Source organism: Mustela erminea, chromosome 19 (assembly GCF_009829155.1).
Source record: "Mustela erminea isolate mMusErm1 chromosome 19, mMusErm1.Pri, whole genome shotgun sequence".
Taxonomy (NCBI): domain Eukaryota; kingdom Metazoa; phylum Chordata; class Mammalia; order Carnivora; family Mustelidae; genus Mustela; species Mustela erminea.
In genome coordinates, this window is record NC_045632.1 from 48,421,881 (window position 1) to 48,446,963 (window position 25,083).

At 47.9% G+C, this 25,083-nt stretch overlaps 1 protein-coding gene across 2 annotated transcripts in view; it reads right to left on the minus strand.

The window, feature by feature from the left end:
* Positions 1-5,378: 5,378 nt before the first annotated feature.
* GLG1 (golgi glycoprotein 1) overlaps positions 5,379-25,083 on the minus strand; it is a 159,202-nt gene continuing 139,497 nt past the window's right edge. The window contains exons 14-27 of one of the 2 annotated variants that reach the window (XM_032325916.1): positions 24,368-24,430; positions 23,503-23,616; positions 22,322-22,410; positions 21,305-21,422; positions 19,779-19,871; positions 18,116-18,253; positions 16,390-16,513; positions 15,546-15,688; positions 15,254-15,355; positions 14,211-14,318; positions 12,538-12,658; positions 11,846-11,952; positions 10,266-10,428; positions 5,379-9,226 (exon numbers count right to left, since the gene is read on the minus strand). In XM_032325916.1, the coding sequence (XP_032181807.1) occupies positions 9,150-9,226; positions 10,266-10,428; positions 11,846-11,952; positions 12,538-12,658; positions 14,211-14,318; positions 15,254-15,355; positions 15,546-15,688; positions 16,390-16,513; positions 18,116-18,253; positions 19,779-19,871; positions 21,305-21,422; positions 22,322-22,410; positions 23,503-23,616; positions 24,368-24,430 (1,560 nt within the window). In that variant the 3' untranslated portion in view covers positions 5,379-9,149. Of the gene's footprint in view, positions 10,429-11,845; positions 11,953-12,537; positions 12,659-14,210; positions 14,319-15,253; positions 15,356-15,545; positions 15,689-16,389; positions 16,514-18,115; positions 18,254-19,778; positions 19,872-21,304; positions 21,423-22,321; positions 22,411-23,502; positions 23,617-24,367; positions 24,431-25,083 lie in introns of both variants that reach the window. The other variant, XM_032325915.1, reaches the window with a different exon arrangement.

Genomic DNA, 25,083 nt, shown 5'->3' on the forward strand with positions numbered 1-25,083 from the left:
TTTTTTTCTCTCTGCAGTTAACAAATACTTCGGGGCAGGAATATTTAGAATCTATGAAGCTACCGATCTCAAAGCACATACACAAAAACAAATCAAACCAAAAGCCCAAAATTCTTCACCATCTATTGATGCATCTTGCCTGAGCAATTATTACTGTGGTGGTTGTCAAATGGTGGCTAATCCCAGAATTCCTTCTATAATTAGTTGGAAGTCTACAGGAAGCAGTTTTAATAGAATTCCATCTACTTCTCACTTGCTTTGTTCCTAGGGCATATCCCTTTGGGGTTTTCGACTGAAATCCTGGTGTATACAGCAGGGTCTTTCCTTTTGAGAGAGGTTGAAGTCTGGTCTTTTTTATCTTCTCAGCCCTGTGACTCTGAAAAGTTCTGCTCTGCTTTACAGAGGTTTGGGCTTAGCTTTTAAGGTTCCCATCTTGTAAAATTTCAGACTTCAGAAAATGGCATGAAACCTGAAACTTATATTTGAGGCTTCTCAAGCTTTCAATTTTGACACTCTAGCCTACGAGACTATAAAATCCTCTGCTACTTTCTCTTGTCTTACTGTAAAAACTCTTCTACCTGGGGAAAACCTGGATCCTTAACCTCTTGCCAGAGTCAGCAAATGCAAGGGCCTGAACATAGTCACTTTGCATCTCCACGGTTCTCCCTTCTCTAAACCTTAACCCTCTGGATGCTGTTGCTTCTGTAATTCTCTTATACTTGAAATACCACCTGGTTCTCTGGCTTTCCTAAGTTATTTTCATAGGGAACATTATTTGGCTGCCAACTACTCCATTGTCTTCAGAAGCGGGAGTTCTATATTTTCCTCTTGGTGGGGGGACTGCAGAGTACTGCATCATTTGGGTGTCTTGCTTAAAAATGTAACCTCTTCTAATTATATTTATTTTCTCATTATTCAAATGAGTACCATAATAATAATCTCTGTAGATATACCCATACATGAGTTCCATTATTTTCATAAGATAAGTTTATGGAAATAAAATTGCCAGATCACAGAGTATGATGATTTGCAGTCTCGGCAGGTATTGTCAAATGGTCCTCTAGTAAGACCGTATGCTAGGCTGAGCTGACAGTGTCTATAAATGACCACTGAGTGGTTTCGAGCCGGTCACTATCTTCTCTGCCTCTGCAGGAGCCTCAGAGGTCTCCTAGCCCGCTCTGTTCCAGCCTCAGTCTTCTGTGCTGAGTGGACAAGGCAATCCGCAGATCTGGTGTGTGGTGCTGGGCAGCCCTGCCAGCGCTCATGTTGTGTCTTGGTACCAGCAGCTGGTGGGGAGTGGCCCCCCCCTTCCTGCTAAGTCAGCAAGAAGGGACGCCCCCAACCTATGGCTTGGGTGTGAATCCTCGCTTCCTGGCAGAAATGGACCCAGCCAAGAATGCCGCACTCCTTACCGTGGGCAATGCCAGTCCTGCCGACGAGGGCACCTACTACTGTGCCCTGTGGTTTTCAGGCCAGTATGTCTTTGGAGAAGGTACCCGTCTGCTCTATCAGGGTGAGTCTAAGAGTGTAGGGATCTGGTGCCCCTCGTCAGACTGCAGTGGAGTGGGGGGCAGTGGGCAGAAAGGTGCAGATGGTGGAGCCCCGCTTGGAGGAAGCCTTGGAGGGACCAGTGGAAAGGAAGGAAGGCCCAGAAGCCTAGAGGGGCCCCAGAGGAAAGCCTCAAGCTTCTGGACGGTGGAATCGACTGGGAGCATTTGAGGATGGACACAGACACGTTAGGCCCAGACTTCTAGGCCTGGGAGGGGAAGCCTAATCAAGAACATTAAATCCATTCCCTTCCCTTGCTCTGTAGGAAGGACACTGGAGGCCCAGAGGATGACAAGTAGGTGGCAGAGGCAAGCTCAGAGCTCACATTCTGGCCAGAAGGCTGATGGGGAAGGTAGATTCCGAGAATGATAAGGGAAGGCCGTAGAGGAAGGGAAGAAGAGTCTCCAGAGGACCCAGAAGGGAGGAGATGCATGCGGACTAGGAGTCTGCAAGAGGCCGGTGGGACTGGGTGACATCCTTCTTCCCTTCATTCCCTGCAGCTAGGATGGAAGCCCCGGCTTTCCAGCCACCTGAGCTGAGCCTGTTCATCCCAGCCTCTGGCCTTCCCTTCCATGTACTTTGTGTGGCCCTAGGACACAACCCTGACCCTCTCAGGGTCTCCTGGGTCCTGAAAGGCCAATACCAGGAGGATGAGGACACCACCGGAGGAGCTGGGGAGCCCGTGGTCAGCTGGCTGCAGCTGCCTTGGGAGATGGCAGGAATTTCTGTGACTTGCCAAGGCTTGCACCAGTCTGGAGTCTCAGAAGTTGTGCTGCCCCTGCCCCGTGGCCCAGGTGAGAACAGAGGCCCTAGGGGGTGTGCTCCAGCCCCGATGCAACCATCTGGAACACTGACACCAGTTCCCTCCTGGCAAACTGGAAGGTCAAGATAGGCACTGCTGTGTGTGGCCAAGAACCCTGGCTCTGCCCCAGCTTCTGGGTGAAGCCTGGACTTGGCTTTGGAGCCTATGCAGGGACATGGGACCAACTACCCCCAAGGCCCTAACACCCACTCTGTCACTCCTGGCTTCTCCATTCTCTAGTGGTGAAGGCCTGTATTTCCTTTGGCGGATACAGCAGAGGGAAGCTCCCTGGAGAGCATCTTTTCTGTTCCAGGCTGCAGAAGGCTGGAACTGTAGAATGGGAATGAGACTCACGAGAAGAGTGGACACACTTGTCTAGGTATGGACTCCCACTGTCTGGGACCTGGACCTCCCAGGTAGCAAGGCCGTGACTTCTCACTGAAAACGACCCCTTCAGCAAGCATTTATGGGGTACTAAGTATTTCCCAGGGCAGAGAGATGACTGGAACAGTCTGAATACTAGTGAGTCTAGAAGGCTTGGTCAGACACTGAACCAACGTATAAAATGCAAGGAAAACTGCCCTAAGGGTTTTAGGGGCAGGAACACAGGATATTTAAGAGCTTAGAGAACGGAGGGGCCCTCCTGCAGGAGCTCCTCTGGGAAGCTCCTGTGGACCAGGCAGAGTCAGAGGTGAGCCCTCAGATTCTGGCTGGAAAGGGTATAGACCCACCTAGTCAACAGCACCGGGGTCTAGTCCCAATTCTGCCAACTTTCTGTGGCACCTTGGGGGAGTCTTTTACCTTCTCTCGGCTTCATATCCACCCACCCACCTACCACCCCCAGTCCAAACCGTCTTTGCCCTTACAGATCTTAAGTCTAACTTTTTTATCTGTAAAAATGGGGAGTAATAGAACCTCCCGGAGGATCAAGTGAGCCAGAGAGACCTCTTCAGATGGAGGCAGCGTCGGGGGTGGCGGGGCGGGGGGAGGTGGCAGGTGGGTCCGACTTTCACGCTGTGCCCTTTCCCTCGAAGCGGAGCTGGAACAGACCCTCCCTGCTGCGGCGGACTGTTGCGTGGGACTGCTGGGTGCAGCTCTGACCTATGGCCTGATCTTGGCTGCCCCCTGGAGGAATCGCTGCCGTTGGGCCCACCCCACGAAGCCACTCACCCGACAGGGTCAAGGAGCAGCCCTTGGTTCCAGGGTGCAGGTGGGCAGAAGGTGCCCTCCTGCCAGGGCTGCGGAGCGCAAGGGGCCAAGTCCCAGGGGGTCGCACATCCTCCGAGGGGCTGCCTGTGTGCCGGACCCTCCCTCCTTCCTCCAGCCAGCTTCCTTCTAGTCTACTGCCTTTTGTTACCCTATAGGTGCCCCTTTTTCTTCCAGACTGCCCCAATTTCTCCATAAATACAGGAAATTTGAGAAGATACTGCTGTGCTGTTGGTTGTTCTGGGCAAGGGAGGTGGGATTGTAGGACCAAGACCAACAGCACCCTGGGGAGGCCTGTCCAGGGTCAGCTGACTCTGGGGACAGGTCAGCCACCCCAGCCTGGAGCCTGATGGTCATCCAGGTCCCAAAGCCAGTCTGGCTTGTCAGAGGGAAACACATATGGCTGAGGCAGACAATCAAGTTTTGCTGCTCACCAACTGAGAAAGCCGGGTCACACACCCTCTCTTACTTCTTTATCTGCTTGAGAGTTGGGTATCTGAGGTCTCCCTCTTTTTGGTTAAAATCCTTTCCTTCTTGCCCCCCACCCCTTAAAGATTTTATTTATTTGAAAGAGGGAAGGAGAACACAGAAGGAGCGAGAGAGGGAGAAGCAGGCGCCCCGCGGAGCAGGGAGCCAGATGCGGGGCTCCATCCCAGGACTCCAGGATCATGACCCGAGCCGAAGGCAGACAAAACCGATGAGTCACCCAGGTGCCCCTTCTGACACCCCCTTTTGAGAACGAATGCCAAATGCCTCTGAGGATTAAAGTTGGTCAAGGATCTTTTATCAGAAATATTACACAAAATTTTATGGTAGGGGGATTCGATCAGACTGCTAAGGCAGCAAGGTCCCCTTGACCAGAGTAGTGTCCCCTCGAGGGGCCAGGTGCAGTGGGGCAAGGTAACCCACTTCTCCTCTGTGGGAATACCAGTGACAAGGAGCCTGAACCCAGCCCCTCATTTCCCACGCTTACACCACAGGGGGGCAAGCCTTTCCAGGACTCTAGAGCATCTGGCCCCAGACTCCTCCCATTAGGGTGATGGCTGCCCAGAGCTCCCTACATAGTGTCTGTAGTTCAGGCTCAAAGGCCGCCAAGCCCTCTTCCGCCTTTCTTTTACACTTGACCTTCTCCTGGCCTCTAAGCTACACCTATGTGGGCCCTGCAGAAAATGGATCTGAGAAGAAACCCTGGGCCCAGGACCCCCCAGTCATCTTACTGGGCATCCCAGCACTTGAATCCCAGTACACACACGTCTACTTTGAGAAATCCTTGCTATCATGCCAACTCCTTAAAGCGAGGACTTCATAACACCCTGACGCAAATTAGCTTTGCTGACAGTGGAGGAGGCAGAAGGCTCAGGAATAGGGTCACAAAGGTCACTGGCTGTTGGGATGGGGAGGCAAGCGCTGACCAACGGGGACCGGGTGGGGCTCGGAGAAGAAACACTGCCTCGTTCTGGCCCCAGCGGGAAGGTGGCCGTGAGCCACTGCTGCTATCCACGGGTGCATCTGTAAGGCCAGATCCCGGCTACGAGCTCTCCCCAGGAGAGCCTTAGGCTGTGCCTTAAACACATCCATCAAGTGAATCATTTCTAGCACCTCAGCCTGACAGTCAGAAAACCTTGGATCTAGCCTCTGGCTCTCCTCCAAAGGTCCTGCGTCCTATGCTGCCTGACCTTCCCAGCCCAGGAGACAAAGGGCGCCAGCGAACGCGGGGAGTCAGCGGCGAGAGCAGTGAGCGCCACGGCACAGCTGCGCGGCCGCTCCTGGCAGAGCAGGGGGCTTGGGGGGTCCTCCCAGTCACCAGAGAAGATTTCACAAGTAAAAACCTGCAAACTCTTTATTAAATTCTCCCATTTCATCTGTACAGAAAAAAATGCACATTATGTTCAGGATCTCAGTAACATCTCAAAATTACACAGCATGAACATGTAAAAACAAGGAACTGCCGGGATTTTATACATAGAAAGAAAAATCATTTACAAAAGAGGCTTGTTAATTTTACTTTTTTTTCTCTTTCTTAAAAAAAAAAAAAAAAAAGTTCAAGGCCTAAGATCTCGCACAGCATCTGCTGTTCAGTTTTTTTTCCTGCTTGGGCCTGACCTGGGCACGCTGAGCCACAGGAGCCGCTTGGGAAGCCTGCCGCGGCCCAGCACTGCCGCGGCCACCCCGGCCCGTGTGCGGCAGCCTGCCCTGGGGCCCGCTCCTGCCTCCCCGGCTCTGGCAAAGGCCTGCTGGGCTCTGGGGTCCAGGTGTCAATTCCATGATGGGGGAAGGCAAAAACAGAACATAGAGGCACTATCTGAATTTTCTCCTTGCTTAGGCAGGTCTCTCTACTGCCCTTATCCCAACATCCCTAATGGTGTGTGGTGACACGTCTTGGGAGAGGGGAGGAGAGGAAACCGCCGTCAGGATCCTGTCATCCCAGCCCAAGCCGAGAGTCCCACCTTGTGCTCTGGACGAGAACAGTCCCTGGGTCTCCACAGTGACCTCACTAGATGGCTCGGGGAAGCAGGTCACTCTGAAAAGTCAGTCTGGATTTGTAGGACTTATCTGTTGTCTGAGGTCAGGGCAGGAAGGGGGCTTCGCCTTTGAACTCGACTGCCGTTAACAGGTGGCCCTGGTCCTAATGGAGAGGAAGACCAAGAGGAGAGTACTAGAGAGAGAGCTGACCGAAGACAGATGAGAGAGGGAGACAGTAAGAAAGAGGCAGGCCAGAACATCAGGTCTGGGTCCACAGCCCCTGGGAATCGAGAGGGGAGTCCCTAAAGGCCCAGGAGAAACTCAGGCTACTGGAGAGCTGCATTTCATAAAGTGAGGCATGTGCCGTCCAAATGGTAAGAAATAAAAAGGATCTGCCAGGTGCCAGGTTTCTCAAATTTGTAAGAATCTGAAATATAAATATTATATACCCAACTGCACACAACTCAAACAGCTGTCTCCTCTTTGTTTTATGGCAAAATTTAGGTTGAACGTGTCAGGCTGGGCTGGCTGGCTTTGTGGCTCTCCGTTATCTGCTCACTGAACATAAGCTGTAGTCGGGGTGTGGGTAGTTTTTGGTGGGAGAGGGAAACAGGAAATGAAAGCCTTTCCTCAGAAGAACTTGAGACCAGCTAAGTAAGGAGGCCGCCCCACGAAGCAATCCACCTCTGCCTGGATGACTCACACTATAGTGGGGTCTTTGGGAAAGAAGCTGTACCACAGCCTGGGGGTGGGGAGGATGGGAGACATTTCTGGAAGTCATATGCACACATGAAAGTGAATTTTCTCTTGGGAAAATAAAAGTCGGCATATAAGTTCCTTTCCATTTTGTCTGATGATACGAAAACGGGTAATACAGACCTCTTTACTACTGGATTCTTTTATTACGTGACTTCGGGAAATGGGAGAAGTGAAATCTGATCATTCAGTCACCTCTTCTGGGAAAGCAGAATCTCCCTCCCTCTCCCCCCACAGAGCTGCTCACTGTCCCCCAGAAAAGGAAGTGCAGGATATGAGACAGCGGAAGGCCTGCAGGGAATTCAAGCCGATGCCTGCCGAGTACCAGAATCTCTGGCTTCCAAGGACAGGCTGGCTCAGAACAAGCCGACTGGACACACAGCACAGGGAGTGGCAGCCGAGGGGTCTCCAGGGAATGCAGAGGACGAAGGCTTTCCTGCTGGGGTGAACCTTTGCTCTGGGTGAAAGGGTGAAGCCTTACTCTGCTCCCGCCTCAGCACGTCTTACTAGCAGACTTTTCTCAGGACAGCAGCAAGAGCAGAAGGAGGCTAGGGACGCACCAGAGTAAAGGTCTCACCTCCAGAGCTACCCTTCTGTGAGAGACACTCAGAGGGAACAGTCTTGTTCCTGACAGCCTGCCTGTATTTCTGATTTCCTGTACCGCAGAGCCTCCAGCCCGGCAGAGTAACCTCCTGGCTCTTGAGGGTCGTGGAGCACACGAAGTAGGACTCCCTGAGACACCGGAGTGAGTTGACAAGGCCAGATGAGTTACCTGGCTACTGTAATTTGCAGCAACTGCCTGAAGCCTTCACCCCCCCTCCCCCCAATCACCCGATGCTTGTTACCCTCTGGGCTAGACACCAGAAGAGATAAGGACAAGGTCCATCACTGGCTCCTCCACTAGGGCCACGGCTTCCTCTTCTCGACTAACTCTCGACTAGCTGATTGATCCACGACTGACCCATAAGGGCCGCAATCCATGAGGCACAGCACCTGTGTTTTTCCACTGAAGGACAGAACGGAGACAGCTGAGCTGCAGGTTCGGATGGTGCTGGGCCCCCTGGAGGTAGAAACTGCTCAGGACACTATCTGGGACTCTGAAGAACGGGTCACCTGAAACTATTCCAAGCAGGATGGTGAAATGCTTTCTAGCAACAAGCAACTGAAAATACTGGCAGAATTATCCCTTTTATTCTATTTCTAAATATGACAAATGCTTCAAGAACCAAACTCCTTCTCAGGCTTCCAGATTTGCTGTAGACAACTAAGACAAACCCAAAATGTCAAGACACATTAAACCATGGAGATGTTTTACACACATTGGGAGGGAAAATGTACAGATGGAGAGCGGGACCCGCACACTCACCGAATGGTGAACGTTTATTCTATCCTGTAAGCCATGCCAGACACGTTGGTCGGGGCTGGCGTTTAGACGACATCCCCAGTTCTCATTCCCAAGCTCCCACAGCTCAGGTGGGCACTCCTGGAGGTGGACCATGCGGACCAGCCCAATTCAGTTCCACAATGGTGGCAGTAGGGGGCTTCTGCCCGAACTCCAAGAGTTTCAATCCCAGGATAGGTGCTGAGAATCAGGAAGACCCTAAGAGCATGAATGAGGGGACCAAGCAGCTTAGCAGCTCCCCTTGGTGACTTAAAGTACCCTAGGCAGGGGAACAGAGCTGGCTTCTGGACCCCACTGCCTCCAGGAAGGGTAGCAACAAGAAAAAGAAGAAAACCACAGTATTCAAATATATGTCAGTCAGATTAGACAAGAAGTAATTCGAATCAACTGATCCACACACTGACCCACTTTGTATGGAACACATTTCAGGGGAGACAAATGTGGTGTAGGTCCCGCAGCCCACGTGGATGGTGGCAAACAAGGGGCAGGGCAAGGAAGGGCGCCATGGTCTATGTGGACAGTTTAGGCACATGATTTATAATACTCTGTGGACGTCTAACAGGTTAATAAAATATATATTATATAAATATATCTCCTCCTGTACATGCCGCCCCCTTGTGCAGCCACCGTGACTCCAGGCCCCAAACTCAAACCAAGGTGTGCCAGGTTGCACCCTGATGCTTGCACCACTCCCCTGTACACGCCAAACCTGTCATCCCACACTGGAGGGACGAGGGAGGACGGCCAGGAAGACTGCTTCCATCAAGCTCAGATTCTGGAAAGACTGATGAATCATCAAAGTACAACATTTGGCCAATGCCTACTACAGCGGGTGTACACAGCAAATGGACAGAAAGGAAAAAAACCACGAAGAATAGGCTCCATCTTCTAACACAGTAACTTTCCAAGTCCTCTCCACAAAGAGGCATGAGGGAACTTGTCTGGGAAGACGGCCTTGAGCCTGCAGAAGGGTCAGGTTGGACGGCCAGTCACACCCTGAGACCACGCTAAATCTTTATAAGCCACTGTCTCGGACCTGCATTGTTGCCCGAAGCATAAAGCAAAGTGAATCTATCCCTGCCCCTCCTTCCCGCCCCGAGCTCCCTCCCATGGTGTGGTCACTGCCTGCCGGCAGGCCTTCTAAAACTACTCCTATCCCCCAGCAGGGTCAGTCCAAATGGGACTGAGTCCTGTGCTAGCCTGGAGGAGGAAGATGCCTGGGATCCTGCTCCCTGGGACTCAGGGTCCAGCCTCTCGGCGCAGATCAAGTGACTGACCAGCTTCACACACTTTCAATCTCCTCTCCAACCCTTCACCCTTGGCCTGGGGAGGCTCATGCTTGCTTTACTTCACTGAAGTGAGGAGATCATAGGAATACTCATGGCCGTGGTGTCTTGACCAGCAGTGGCTCTATTAAGGTGGGAACTGGAAGGCATCACTGTTTCAGCAGAAGAAAAACGACCCAGAGCAGGCTGGTTAGTGGTTTCCCACTCCTCGGTGAAGTCCATGGCCCCCGCACGGTCCAAAGGTGCTTTTGAGAAATGAGCAAGACATCCCAGTAACAGCATATTGGGTGGTGTGTTTTCCCTTAAAGTCCTGCCTTCGCTTTACAGTCGCACAGAAGAAATAACCCCATTGCCCAAGTCAAGCCTGGAGGAGATGTGTTACTATATACATTTTTTTCTTTCTTTAAAAATTTTTTTTTTTTGGTGTTTTTGTTTTTGTTTTGTTTTGTTTTTTAAAAAATCATTTGAGTTGCAGGTCAGGTAAGTTGGTTCTGGAAGTACTGGTAGTTCCATTGGTATGAGAGAGACTTGCCTACGGGCAGGTAAACCCAAATTTGCCAATACAGGCAATAACCCAAGCGGCCAGCTGCTGTTGCTGCACGAAATGGTCGAGGAGGAGGAGGGCACCATGGACACGGGCGAAGTCGGAGACGGGACAATGCAGAGGACACCTGCGGCTGCTCTAACATGGGTGTTGGTGCCACCTCTGAGAAGAGCGAGGTGAGTGGGTACACTATACAGGAGGGCTGTACAAACTGGGCACTGGACAGGTAGTTCCTCTGGTGGTCAAGGTGGCTCTACCTGTCCTTGAGCTCTCGTGTTACTCGCTTGGTGATACGTCCACACATTAGGCCAATCAGGAACAATATACAGATGCTCCCACTGATCACAGAGAGGATGTAGTTCTTTGACGGAGATGTCATCACTTGCATGGCGAGGTCAGAGAAGCCATCTGCTGGGGCCACCTGGAATGACACACCGCAGCATTGGCCTCTGAGAGAATTGTGCTGGGGCAGTGCTAGCTCTAACTTGCCCCCCTCAATCTTTAGTTGATGCCCTTTCCTTTGGGGAGAGAGGACGAGGGACAAGAAAATCAAACACAGAGCTACAATTCCTTTTCCTGATTGTAATATGGTGCATATCTACTGAATAAAATTAGAAAATACAGACAAACACAAAGAGGTGGGATCTCATATGATCCATCACGGTGATCTCCACCACCAACCTGGCAGCAGCCCTTACACTGGGGACCTCACCGCAGGTGGGACCCTGGCAAAATGCTCCAAATAGTTTTGCTTTTTCTCCAATGAGGTTCCATACCCGGCGTGGAGCCCATAGCGGGGCTTGAACTCATGACCCGAGCTGAGATCAACAGTCAGCTGCTCAACCGACTGAGCCACCCAGGGGCCCCACTGACATGTTTTTAGTCATTTAGTCCTCAAACCAATCCCACATTACAGCTGAAGACCCAGAGGCCCAAGAGGTGAGAGGTGGTTACTTGTACAATGTCGCAAGTTCTTAAGTATTCAGATTTATTTTTATAAACAGAGAGAACAGTTGAGAATGTGTTGGATGCTGCTTCTGTATCTTAACTTCCTTTTACTCACCATTAAATCGTGAGCGCTGCCCCCAGTAGAAACACTGTGTAAACATGACTCAGGCTGACTGAACACACGGCACCGCTCCCACAGTCGTGGACCTGCAGTCTAGCCAGTTTCCATCCCAGGCTCCTCTCTGCTTTCTCGAATGGACCTCTATGCAGCCCACAACAGAAGAATCAGGGCCCAAAGGCTCCCCAGGTGCACAGGGACACGGACCTGCTCTTTTCAGTTCTCAACTTAGCCTGGGTACCCGAGAGGGTCTGCCCAGACATGTGGCTGTGTCTATCTGCTTCTCTACTCATCGCATAGCGCCAGGGAGGTTTCAGATGAACCTGAATCTGAGCACTGACATTTGCCAACACGAGGTGATCAGCAGTCACTGCAGCAACTCAGCAACTGACCCGTGGAGATGGCGAGTGAGGACGAGACTAACGTGGCGCCCTCCGCTGCCGCGCTGAACCGAGGGCCTCCAAGCCGACTATGCTCCCTTGGAAGAACGGCTGAGGGACGTGCTTGCTGCTCGGACAGCTGTGGTCCCTTCCCTTCCATTTAGGTGTGAAGACTTTTCATGGTCCTTCCTGTCTGCCTGTTACCCTGGACCTTTCATGCGCGTTACAAAAGGAACTGTTCAAGAAAGTGGTCAAGCTGGGGAAGCTTCAAGGACACAGACAGACTTTTCAAGTCCCCTTACAGCTGGCCTCGCAGCAAGGACGGGAAGGCCTGTGCAGTATCTGGGGAACCGACAGAGGTGGTTGTTTCAGGAGACTCTCTCAGTCCTTACCTTTGCGGCATAACTCCACATTTCAATCCGGTCATTGAGGCGTTTTTTGCACTCAGGTTGTAACCTCACCCGCTTATCCTCCAGGGCCTCCATGAGGCAGGACATTTCTGTGGAAGAAAAGGGATAAGAAGGGTCAAACTGTCCAGAACAGAAATTTCTGTAAGGCTGGGGAGAAAGGGACCTCACCACCAGAGAATGCAGATTTGGAGGCTACACAAAGTTAAATCCATTCTAGGAAACTTGAACCAAGATTTCACATGAAGAAGAATGTTGAACTTCCAAGGCCAGCTGCCCAGCCCTTAAAACCTCTCTTTTTACTGGGCACATCTGGCTCAGAAACAACCTTCTACCAGGATTTGCCCAGTGTGGCCACTGGGAAAGCTGATGAAGCAGCTCCAGTTTGGAAAAGGGGGAAGAGGGCTGTGATGATGACTAAGTTTTGCTTTCCTGATAAGTAACTCAACCCTCCCTTTTCATCAGATGCGTACATCTGGTCATGGCTAGGTGAGTTCAAACCTGCAGGATTATTCTTAAATTCATTCTGCCACAAAACCCTCGTCGCAGCATCAACCAGGCCCCCAGAGGATGTTGTCTGTGGCTGAGCTGCGGCTGCAGAATGGAGCAGCTGGGAGCACTCTCCCCGGGGAGTCCGAGCGAGAGCTCAGGGAGGGTCAGAGTGAACAGTGACTTACGACGCCCTCGGCCAGGGGTAATGGCTGCACAGTGGTGTTTAATGTCCAGGGCACACGCTGTATGAAGGACTGGGTCCACAAAGATATCTGCTTTGCTCTCCTTCAGCATGTTTAACACTTCCTAGGAAGGGAAAAACATTGCAGAGAGAGCTTTTAGGGAGGAAATGCATCAGATCTGTTATCTGCATATACTTTATATACAAACAAAAAAGTCAAGGAGGGAAGGTTGAGGTTAACAACAGAACTTGTTGAGATCGGTGGCAAACTGGTGATGATGCAAAGAATGTAGAATTTTAGCAACTGATCTGATTCCATAAATACACTCAGAGACCTAGTGTAAGCAAAGCCATGTGTTAGGTAAAGCAGGGGGTTATAAAATCACATTTGGCTTTTGGCAGTCTGCTATGCCATATTATTAAATACTAAGTGTTGGTATTTATAGTGGTATAATATAGCTATTTCCTTACTTTAAGAGGACTGAAAAATGTGAAATCTGATAATCAGAATAATATGCTATCTTAAAATTCCCAAACAATGGTCAATATTTGCAAAATGTTTTACTTTACCTCTATTATCCTCAAAAGAAAAAAAAAAAAAAAAGACCGAGAGAGCATAAATCTTACTGCAAGAACAATTCTTACTGAGTTTGAAAATGTTCCGAACAAGAGGAATATAAAAACGATGGAACTGAAATCAGCTCTGCAGTCTCTCCATTTATACACGATGAAACAGGAGGTAAAAATAGGCCAGGAATGCTTTTTTTTTTTTTTAACTTTTAATTAAATTTATTTATTTACTTGAAAGAGAACGAGAAAGAGAATCTCAAGCAGACTCTATGCTGAGCCTGACGTGGGGCTCAATCCCATGATCCCAAGGATCACAACCTGATCTGAAACCAAGAGACAGACGCTCCACTGTGCCACTAAGGCACCCCCAGAAATGCTTTCTTAAATAAAGAGTTTGCTTTCCATGGAAAGACTAAATATAGTCTCTATAACACAACAATAGCCAAAACAAGAAAACAAAAACCAAAACTCAAATATTGTTCAAAAAGTCCTCCTCAAGGTTAAATGGGATCATCTGATGGCAAAGCAGTCCAAGGAAAGTTTCTGGATTTAGCTTTCCGCCAACTCCCCTTATTCCTCATGTGCAATCGGAAGCATTTGAGCTGATGAAAGAGCTGTGTACAAAGTCACAGTGACTCAACAGTGACATCACTGAAGCACTTTTCAAGAAAAGAAAAAGCTTTTTGAAAAAGATCAAATAGATCATCTCAGTAGCAATTCTGTAAGATAATGTACGTTTAGCAGTTATATTTTGTTAACTTTGTTTTTATGTGCTGTTTCTGAAATGATTTTCATGGATGCAGAGTATGTACTGATATGTTGGACCTGACATTTTGCTCTTGGCAGTGTACTCACGGTGCCCCTCAACAACAGGCTGGCCATGGGGATGAGACCTATTTGCAAAAAAGTAGGACATGCGAAAGAACATTTAAGGTATAGGCAATTAACTGTCAAGAACCCAATTAAAGTTTCCTAAGAGGTAACAGTGTATAATTCTGGGGAGAAAGGTTTCGATGTTATCACTGAGATGTCAGAGGACAGCATTGGAAGGAAAACCAAAAAGGAGTGAAAGCAACGGGAGAAGAGGCATCCGATGGTGGTGGTTACCTTCTTACAGGTGTCCGTCTTGATTTTGAGCAGGTTGACTTTGAGGCACTCTTCCACTTGACCCGTCTGCTCCTGGGCTGCAGCTTCCTCGGCACACAGATTAGAGATCTGTTGGGGAGACACATGAATCACAAGGCTGTCTCTACTCTCACCAGAATTGTCTCTGCAGCTTGTAGATTTGGTGATCCTCCCACATGAGGCCACAGGTCCTCTCCAAGAGTTTCCCAATGTACTTCACTCCCCTCCCTCCTGTACAAACTGCCAGACTCCATTCTCCTTTCCAAGGACTGGCACAGAGTTGAAAGCCAGTCAGTGCACCCATCTTTATGCTGTCAACCCCGAAATTAGAGACAAGACTGTCCCAGGACTGGTCACAAAGAAGGCAACCCTTGATGACACAGGAGGAAGGTGATATAGCCAAGTGAAATACTAAAAGCAAATGCTTTAAAAGGTGCAGGGTCAACCCAGACTCACAACTTGGCAATATACACACCAACATATAAAGGCGTTCTAAAACACAGTCCACACCAAAAATTAAAAACGTAGCCCTCCTTGGACAGCTTTATGAGTAAGCTTCTTGTAAAAATCTTTAGCTATGATCCCCTAAAACTGACATATATTGAGCAGTTTTTCACATGGCCTTTTTGAGCTAGAAAGTCAAATAATTTCCAAGGACAGGCATTTCTTTGGTGCTATTCTAAGAGCACTTTATCTTTCTGGCAAGTCTTAGGGTATTCTAGGTTGACCATCAGAATGAGGAGAAGGGAAGAACAAACTACACGGAGACATATATATGCATGCTATATAATAAAGGAGAACTAGGACAACAGAGAAATAGGGAATCAACACTACAGTGACGGGACCAGTACCAAGTCTAATTCAGTGTCACAGGGAACCAGAAACTCAAACAATGGAGAATCCAGAAGACGGGCCTTCAACTATCCTGCATTTAAAGCTGAAGGGAAAGATAATACAGAACTTTTTTCCAATAAACGTTTCTCCGAAAACCTCTGTTTGTAACCAGTTTCATACCCAAACCCTACCTCGTCTGAGCAGTGCAGCTGGAGCTGGGGATCGAGTCGGTAATCCAGAGCGGACTCCTGGATAATGATCCGGATCTGGTCTTCGCAGTCTGAAGAGAGCCGCTGCGGGTGACAAAGGGAGACTTCATCAGCCTATTGGGCAATTTAAGCTTTTTATTTGGCCCCTGATTTGGGAAAGTAGGAAAAAGGCTTTGGGAGAGCAGAAGCAAGCTTGGGACTTCTGAAGGAAAAACTACGGGGGGGTCGAGGGTCCTCTACAAACACACCTCTGCGAGAGTCCAAGCCAGTTTACCTGATCAGCGTATCTCAGCTTGAGGCAAGAGATGACTTGACCTTCCAGCTCTGAATCATCCTTGGCCTTAGTCAGGATGCCATGGCAGAACTTAGGAATGTCAGCTTTACAGGCTTTCCTTAACACAGGGTTTAAGCGGTAATCTAGAGTAGAAAGTGGTAAATACCTGATCAAATGTTCCACCTGGATTCACAAACGTAAGAAGGGGGGCCTGCCTTTCAAAGGGGGGCATATTATGTCAGTGACCACAAATGAACCACTGATTCGTTTATTTCCTAAATGTTTACAGAGCCCTCACTACGCTGTTTTCAATCAGCAACAGAATTTAATGAAAGAGGAGAGGTGGAGACAGAGACCCCAGGAATTCTACTTTGCAGCGGCTCCGTGAGCTCTGCTGGCACCAGTATTCTTGCTAGTTGTCACAAAGCCCAAGCTCCCATCACCAACCTTTCCCATAACAGGTGCTTTGGACAGCACTGAGATTACCTGACTCATCTTACCCATTATGTTACAAGGTCTTGCAACTCAAGAGCCAAAATTTCTCTGTTCTAAAAGACATTACCCATACATTCTCCTACCACATGCAGGAAGTTTTGTTAAGACTCAGGACTTTTCAAAGAACTCTCGTCCTGACTCCTTCTGTCTCCTCCTTCCTGTGACTTCCATTCTGTTCTCCCAACTACTCTTTGAAGGAAGAATAAGTCATTTTGCTTATTGCATCCAGACTGTTCCCTTAAAACCCACGGCCAACAAAGCAACTGTAGTTTAATGAGGCTGGTATATGTCAACTCAGCTGCACGGAAGCCACACTCAGTGGGATGGGAAAGCCAGGCTACGATGCTACCTGTGTTCTGGGTGATCTGGCGCTTGGTTATCATCTGTTTGCATTTGGGATCCATCAGTTCACTGTTTTTATTTTGCTTCAAGCACTGCAACATGGTTTTGGAATCTGCTTCTGGACAGAACCTCTGAAAGAAATAAAGTTTTACAAAAGTAGTTACCAAATACGGCAATTAACAGCGCCCATATCACTCTTCCATCGACTGGTGTGCTAATGACAGAATCGGCTTAGAGACTGTGGTACAAGAGAAACAGCTAAGTCTGAATCTGGACCCAGCCTCAATTTCCCCTTTCTTCATCTCTTCGCTACTATGTTGCTCACAGTTCTACTACCCCGTTTCCTACTTTACATAGGACAGACTCTGTACCTACATGGCTATGTTACATGACATCTCCTGAACTTAAGTATTATTTAAGTATGAACGTAATGCCATAACAGGTGGCCAGATAGTCCTCAAGGCATGCCCAACCCAAACGGGAAACTTAAAAACTACCTACCAGCCAACATGAACAGGTATGTGGGGAAGGGACCAGGCTAGTTCATCTTTTAACTACGGGGGCTATAATCCTATCAAAGTTTGTGCGGCTAGCCTCTGTACACTTTTTAGTGTCCTTTAAGTCAGAGAGATCCATTTTGGACTAAAAATAAATACCACCTCTATGTGCTAATCAACAGTCTATCTGCTAATCACAGTCTACTGATATCTTAATTCAGATTGCTGAAAAAGTCATCAAAATCTTACAAAACTCCCACAAATCAAAGCCTGACAGGTTTTTGTTTTTTTTTTAAGATTTTATTTATTTATTTGATGGAGAGAGAAAGAGAGATCACAAGCAGGCACAGCAGCAGGCAGAGAGAGAGAGGGGGAAGCAGGCTCTCCACTGAGCAGAAAGCCTGATGCGGGGCTCGATCCCAGGACCCTGAGATCACAACCCAAGCCAAAGGCAGAGGCTCGACCCACGGAGCCACCCAGGTGCACTGACAGTTCTGCTTTTACATAGGACTGAAATCTACCAGGCCCAGCTAAAGACACTTCTAACTTTCACAATTCTCTTTGCTATCTGATAGAGTAAAAAATATCATTCTGTTTTAAAGTAGCATTTTATTTTTTAAGTAAATTATAATAAAGCATTTTGTTTTATTTTAAGTAAGGCACGAGAACTTCAAATTTAATCTCTTCATATATGGGGACAGATTCAGGAACTGGATCTAGGTTCTCAAGTCAGCCCTGCTATAAAGAAAGCTCACTGGAGAAGCGTATGAGACAGAAGAACTTGTAGAAGAGAAAAGCCTTTTGATTGTGGAAGGACGCTAATCAGGACACTTGGTGGTGGTTTTTTGGGTGTACTGACCACTACCCACCCTCAAAGACTAATCATGTATTTACTGGGTATCTATTCACTCATGCCTTAGGTCAAGGTGAGCTCAGTTAGCTTAGCTCAGTGGTTGTGAAACTTGAGCCAGCACCAGAATCACCTGGGAGACTTGTTAAAACTGACAGCTCTGCTCAGAGTTTCTGATTCAGTAGATATGGTCAGCCCCCAGACTGACGAAGCACTGGCCAGTCCCCAGGTGATGCTAAGGGACCACACTGTGAGAACCACAGTCTCATCTGTATAGAACAGCTTGAGTGGTAAGATTATACAGATTTGTTCCGACGTTTAAAGAAGCTTATGTTGTTGTTTTTACCGACCCTGTGCTTACCACCCCCTGGTTTGCGGTCCCTTACCTTTATCATCTGCTTGCAGACTCTCATGAGTGTGTAGTCTAGTTCTGGGTCCATCATCTCTGTCTCCTGTAGCTTAAAAACTTTCTGGTGGCAACGGGTACTTAGCTGCTTCTTGTTTTCTTTCAGACATTCGATAATCTAGGGCACAAGAATTACGGTCGTGTTAAGGGGTGTATCCCGGCTTGCTAACTCATGTGTTCTGACAGCAGCCTTCGGTTCTTAGTGCATCCCCCATCTTTTGCTCTATTCCGAATTCCTAGGCAATAGGAATCAGAATTTGCTCACCAAGGAGAATTATATTTATAGACTTACAGCTTAGGGCTAAGAGTGAACCAGACTATATAAAAATAATGGAGAGTTGAGCAGGCTGCACTGGAGTCTAAAAGGAAGGAAACCCACTCAAGATTCCTGGTTTCTTCTGCCTTTCTCCGGAGCAAGAGCCCTGACTAGACAGTGGGCACAAGCTAGGAGGTTCAGTTCAACTCACCATTTACCAGATGCATGACAGAGACCCAATCCTTACCCTTGATAAATAGTCTCACAAGGTAAACTTCTGTAAACAAATAACTACCAAAAAAAAAAAAAAAAAAAGAAAGAAAGAAAGAAGGTGGGGGGTAACATAAAAGCATGAAGTGCCACATGATGGATTTTAAGATAGTGAATTAAAGGTATCCTGGAACTTGCCCTCCCCCACACCACTTTATAGACATTATAAACAAATGATGAAGGGAAGCAGATGGGAAACTGCAATAACTAGGGCTGTAGATAAAGTCAGGAGACTTCCAGGAAATCCTCAAGGAACAACCAAGAATCACCAAATAACTGAGAGGGAAAAGTAACAGAGCAATTAAAAAAATACATTTAAGATCCTCAGAACAATACAGAAAGAAATGGTAAACCAGAAACAAGAACAGATGGTTGTGAAAAGAACCAATTACAGATCTTGGGAACAAAAAATAAAACCTAATCGGTGGTCTCTGTAAAGAGAAGAACAGACAGAACTGAAGAATACATTTTTACGCTGGGAAGTGGAACTCAGGAATTACCTCAATGCAGTACAAAGAGCAAAGACATGGAAAGTATGAAAGAAAAAGAGACAAGGAGGACAGATTCAGACACTCCAGCCATCTGCTACGAGTTCCAGAAGGAAGGAAAAGGCAGTGTTTGAAAAAACAGCAACTGCGGGCAATGTACCATGGCAATGCCCCCGACTAGAAAAGGCAGCTGAACCTCTGGAAGAACACTGACACTTCATTCCTGACATTTCTGGGTAAGGACCCTGTTCTGTGCATTAAGGAAACAGAGTTTCCCAGGTGACTCTTATGTTAAGAAAAAGAACTAGTCAAGAACTTCTGTGTAATGGGCATGGACTAAGGGAATCATCAGTTTTGGAGGTACATGGTGTTAGGAAAGCTATGGAGAGGAGGAAGCATGTCTCAGGAAGACACGGTGGGGCAGGACAAGGTGACCTGAAAGAGTGAAGACAATGAACAGGAGGTCAAGACGAAGGCACATAAGGAACGCACTCTGGGAGGAGTCTGGTATAGCTTAGGAGGGGATGTTTAGGCTGGAGAGAATGTGAGGAGGCGCATCCCACCACCAAAGAATTATTAAAATGTTACCCTCCCATTTTCACAATTAGAAAAGAAAAAGAGACAGTCACCTGAGCATTGCCATACTGCACAGTGGAACAGTAGTTCTTGATGTCAGTCTTGCAAGCTTCATACAGATCTGGTTCCAGACGGATGTCCTCAGTCTGCACGGGAGGGAGCCAGTATGGAAAAGTGAGCTTATTCTAAACTGGCGATGTCAAATGTTCTACAACTCAGGTGCTGAGCAGATCTTACCTAGTGACCACAACTCACACCCAGCAAAGCAGCAGCAGTGTGGCCACCACAGTACGAGGAAAGCTGGGATTTAGTTTCAATCCTGCTGGTAACTAGCTAGATGGCCTTGGACTTTCTTTGCAAAACAAAATGCTGTCACCTGCCCGGTCCCTTCACAGCACTGCTGTGACATGAAGTTAGATCATATGATGCGGAAACTACTTCAGAAAGCCAAAACCATTACATAAATGTAGGATCTTACTTTTATTATTATTATTTTACTGAAGGAGTAAGGTTCAAAGCCAGGGACCCAAAGTCTCCATTATAAGAGGACATCAACGCTAGTCTAGCTCCAGTCAAACGTAATTATCACTGACTCACTCCCACCCTATGGGAAAATCTGGTAATGCAGCTTTTGTGGTATTATTAATATTCAGTATTCGTTACTAGTTTTTGCTTAGACTGAGGTGAAGTTAAGTATGATTCACAATACAGAACATATTAAACATACTTTCAGCTGTTTTCTTAACATGGTTTAACCTCAAAAGTAAAGTAGGAGGTTTCCTTTTACAGCGCACACGGCAGCTGACTTGCCGACAGCTGTCTCACCTCAGGACCTGTCAGTTCACCCGTGTGCGGCACTCCCCTGGAGGGTGCTGCTGCTCAGGGAGCAGGCACAGATCCTCAAACTGAAAGACGAAAATTGAGGGAGGCACGGCTGGGTGGCTCAGTCAGTTAAGCATCTGATTTTGGCTCAGGTCATGATTTCAGGGTCCTGGGATCCAGCTGTGCATCAGGATCCCTGCTCAGTGGGGAGCCTGCTTCTTCCTTTCCCTCTGCACCCATACCCCCTTGGCCAGTTTCATGCTCTCACTCTCAAAAAAAACAAAAACAAAAACAAAAAAGCCAAACACACACACACACACACACTGAGGGGGAGGACCTTGCTATAGGCCGTCAGGAAGAGAGGAGGCTTCTCCTGTTCTAGTCTGCTGCTGGACACGAATTTGGAGTAGGTGGCCCGGCTACTGTAGGCAGCCATGGTGAAGGAGACCAGGATTGCTGTAAAGATGGTGCCACAAACAGCAGAGACAACAGGGAGAGACCCTTGATCCTTGAGGGCATCACTGATGCAATGATTCTGTCACATGCTTAAGGCTGAACTTTCAGTGACACGTGGTAGAAATATTTTATCACTTAGGAAAAGCGAAGCAGGAAGCTGTCACATGGTAAAATTTTTGCACAAGACTCCAAGTCTTAACCATTACAGTAGTGGCTAAATCTTCCAATCTGCCCTCACCCTTCACCCCAAGCTGCTAGACCCTGTGTTTGTGGGCCCGGAGGCCGTGCTATGAGGCGTTACCATCTCTAGCTCTTCCACCCGTAGCTGCTTGCGGCACTTGAGGGACACCCTGTGTTCCTTGGCTTCCTGGAGAGTGTCATTGCGCACGGTGGTGCTCAGGCAGATCACCACATCCACCCTGTCAAGGAAAGGAGAAGGCTGAGACTGGCTGGAGCCACAGGAGGGCAGAGGGCCCAGAGCCAGGCTGAGGCAGGGGCCACACCACCACCCCAGAGTGCATGACCCCCTTTACCATGCTTCTGAATGCTCTTTCTAGAAGTCTCACTGTGTTTTCAGAGCCCCGAAAGCAGTAATCTGATTGTGTATGTTACAAATGGCTGAAGGTGCATCCTGACTGGCGGGGAGGCTGGGGCGGGGGGACACGTACGCAAGGACAGTTCAATGCTTGTTTTGTTACAAACATGTGACCAGAGAGGAATGCGGCTCTTAACTAGATTGTGTCTTTGATGAACGGTGAAATCCATTTCTGAAAGGTACAGAAACCTAAGCAAAATGGGAACTTGGTTTATATGAGGAGGATGTGTTCTAGAAATGCACCTTTGCAAAGAGTGAGATGGAAGAACTGGGGCAGCCATATGGTAAAAACTCATCACTCTCCTCATTGAGACCTGATTCTTAAATGAATCAAGTGTTTGTTCCTTCACTATACCTCTTAACTCAGTAAAAACCCCTGCTGCTCTCTGGAAGAGCTGACGTAATGGGATGATGTTGGGAGGAAGTCAGTTAACCTCTCACTCACGCTGCAACTTGCTCCTCTGAGCATGCAACCTGAATCTGCCTCCTCAGTCAGACAGCTCGAACCTGGGAACAGTAAAATCTGCCTCCAGGCCTCTCCATGGCAGAACTGCCTGGGTCCCCTGTGGCTCTAGGCAGCTGTAAAGATGATCTGGCCACACAATCCAAGTGCTTGGCCATACTACCACAGCGTGTGCCGGCCTCCAAGGCTAACCCTACCAGAACACAGGGTATCTGTCCAGACTTTAGGGAAGAAGAATGAATCAAGTAAAAGCTACATACTTCTTTTTTATGTTGGGGCAAAGTTTCAACACGTCTTCCTTGCAGGCCATTTTAAACTTGTAAGAGAACCGAAAATCCTTCATCTGCACCTGAAAAAGATGACGTGAAAGAAAATGAGCAGCTCTGTGGCACATTCCAATCAGCAACACGCATGAAGAGTGCAGATGCCCGCCTTCCAGGCCCTATGCAACTCCTCTTCTGTCTCAGGCTTTACGACCGACCCACCTCCTCATTCCTCCCTCTGCTATGGCCGCTCTGGCTTCCCTATCACTCTAGTCACGCTGCCCCCTCTTCCAAAAGGGCTCTTCTTCTCCCAGATGCCCCATGGTCTGCTCTGTCACCTCCTTGGCACTTCTATTCAAACACCTCCTTCTGAAGACCCCTTTCTCCTTCACCCTCCACCCTGTAGGTGGCTTTATTTTTCCTCACAGGCCCACCTGAGACTGTATTTACGTTTAAATGTGTTTTTGTGTCTTTCTCTTATTAGAACATAGAACTGACAAGGGCAGGCTTTGTCTGCTCAAGGAGCCCACTGTCTGGGTGGGTGCCCTCAGAGGCCCTCAATATCATTTGATAAAGGCAAATGATAAACCCAAGGCCCCAAGAAGAGATCAATTTTATACAGATGACAGATTTCATCCTCGTGGGAAGGAAGAGCCTGCTTTACCGGAAACACTTCCTTTAGATCTGTGCCAACTTTGAATACAGTTTAACCTTATTTGGATGTCAGACCTGATATGGCAATAGGATTTAAAAGAGAAAAAGGCTTAGGGTCTGGTGTACTGATAGACATTTGGACTGCTGCACTGAACAGAGACATGAAATAGCAATCCCACTGATACCAGCCACGTAAGCAAAGGCTAACACACCCGACAAAAGCAAGCAATGTCACCCATCTCGATCCCCACTGGGCTGCCTGTTCCCTAAGGATACAGACTCCATCTTTTTAAAAAAAAATTTTTTTTTTTTTAACAGACTCCCATCTTATTTAGCACTGCATTCCCAACTTGCCATTGTGCCTGGCCATAGTGAATAAAGACCACTGTTTCTGAGAAGCTGGAAAAGGCATATTTGGAAAAAATGATTTCTCATAGAAGAGGTACTCTGACGCTCTGGAAGAGAAAGGAATTCAGAAGCATCCAGACAGCCAAGACAGGCAGGGTTTGCCTGGCATTACTGACCAGCTGGAAGTGGGTGACTCCAATGGCACACTTCTCATTCATATCCTTCTGGTGTTTGTTCTGAATCAGACACTCCATGAGGTCCCCAGAGTCAATCTGGTTATCTGCCACGTCCTGGGGAAGGCAGTGCACATTTACATTTCATTTCTAACAATTAATGGACAAATCTTGCACCCCAGTTCATAAAAGAAATGAAAACTAGACTGAGTCTAGGGCCACCCTCAACATGATATATCATAATTTATATCAAAACCAGCCTAAGAAATTATAAGGGATAAACATTCAGTGGACTAAAAGTTGCACAGCAAGTTGCCCTGCACCAAGCTGCGACAAGAACATGTCCTGTGCGGGGCTTCGCGCCCCCCCACTCCCCCCCCAACCCCCACCCCATGCTGTCAGCAGCTGGCTTCACGATCACACCCAATGCTGTCTCCTGATTGTCAGATCCTTATGGTTCCCGCATGACAACACCCCGACCATTTAGCTAGTTCAACAAGTGAATAAACTAATAAAGTAACAGAATTCATTCAATTTACAAGGAGAAGCTATCATCAGTGCTAACAAAGCCTGAGATAATGTAGCGGAAGCGCCTCAGCGGTGCTCAGTGATTTGCTCCGGGATCCCCTATGGTGGGCATCCCGATGACTGCCGCCAACCTGCCAACCTCGTACCAGGGCACCTCCCAAGCACAATCAGATAAGGTTTTCCAGGATCGTGGCTCCCCCCCCCCCACCCTAGTCTGTTTACATTTTCAACTTTCACTCAGGAGTCATATATGCTGGAGAGATTAAGTGCAATATACTTGAGGGCCAAAGTCCCAGTGAATTTGGTTTATGCCTCTTCTGTTTCTCCAGACATTACTCACATGGCAAAAGTTCTGAATTATGGGCTCACAGGCTCTCATCAGCAAGGCTTCTATTTGAATGTCCTGTAGAAGATTAAACATATTAATAATTCTGCTTTAGAAGGAGCTATTTGTGGCAAGAGTGGCAGTTTGTGTTTCTGTATATGTGCTGCCGAAGCGAGCACGCAGTTTGTGTTTCTGAATCAGTAGCAACTGATGGACAAATAATCTAAGACGTACATTTGGGAGCAATTCTAGTTTTTAGGTTAGTGAGCCCCAGCACAGACTGAACTGTTCCTCCATTATATTCTAAAGGGCAAGTTTTTCTAGAGGTAGATACCCCATGAGCCAGAGCAAAAAAAAAGAGAAGGCAGAATTAAGAACAGTGCAGAGGAAAAAACATTTAACAGTAATCCTGGAGTTTAGCTTTTGGACTTTTTCCAAATGGCTAAGCAGTTCCAAATGAAAATGCGGGTAACTGACATCTGTCTTCAGTTTATAAGCTCCCAAAAACCGATGACAAACCCCTGGCTCTGGGGGACGCACACGAACGTCTTTAAGCAGACAGTAATCTCTGTGCCACACTAGCTGCTGAAATAACAACTCCCTTTCACGAGGGACACACCCCAGAATGTCCTCCTACGCCTAAAAGGACAATGAGAATGGGAGAAGGCAGATGATACAAGATGAAAGAAAGCAATAAACTTTTGAAAAATAGAAAGCCAAAAAAAAAAAAA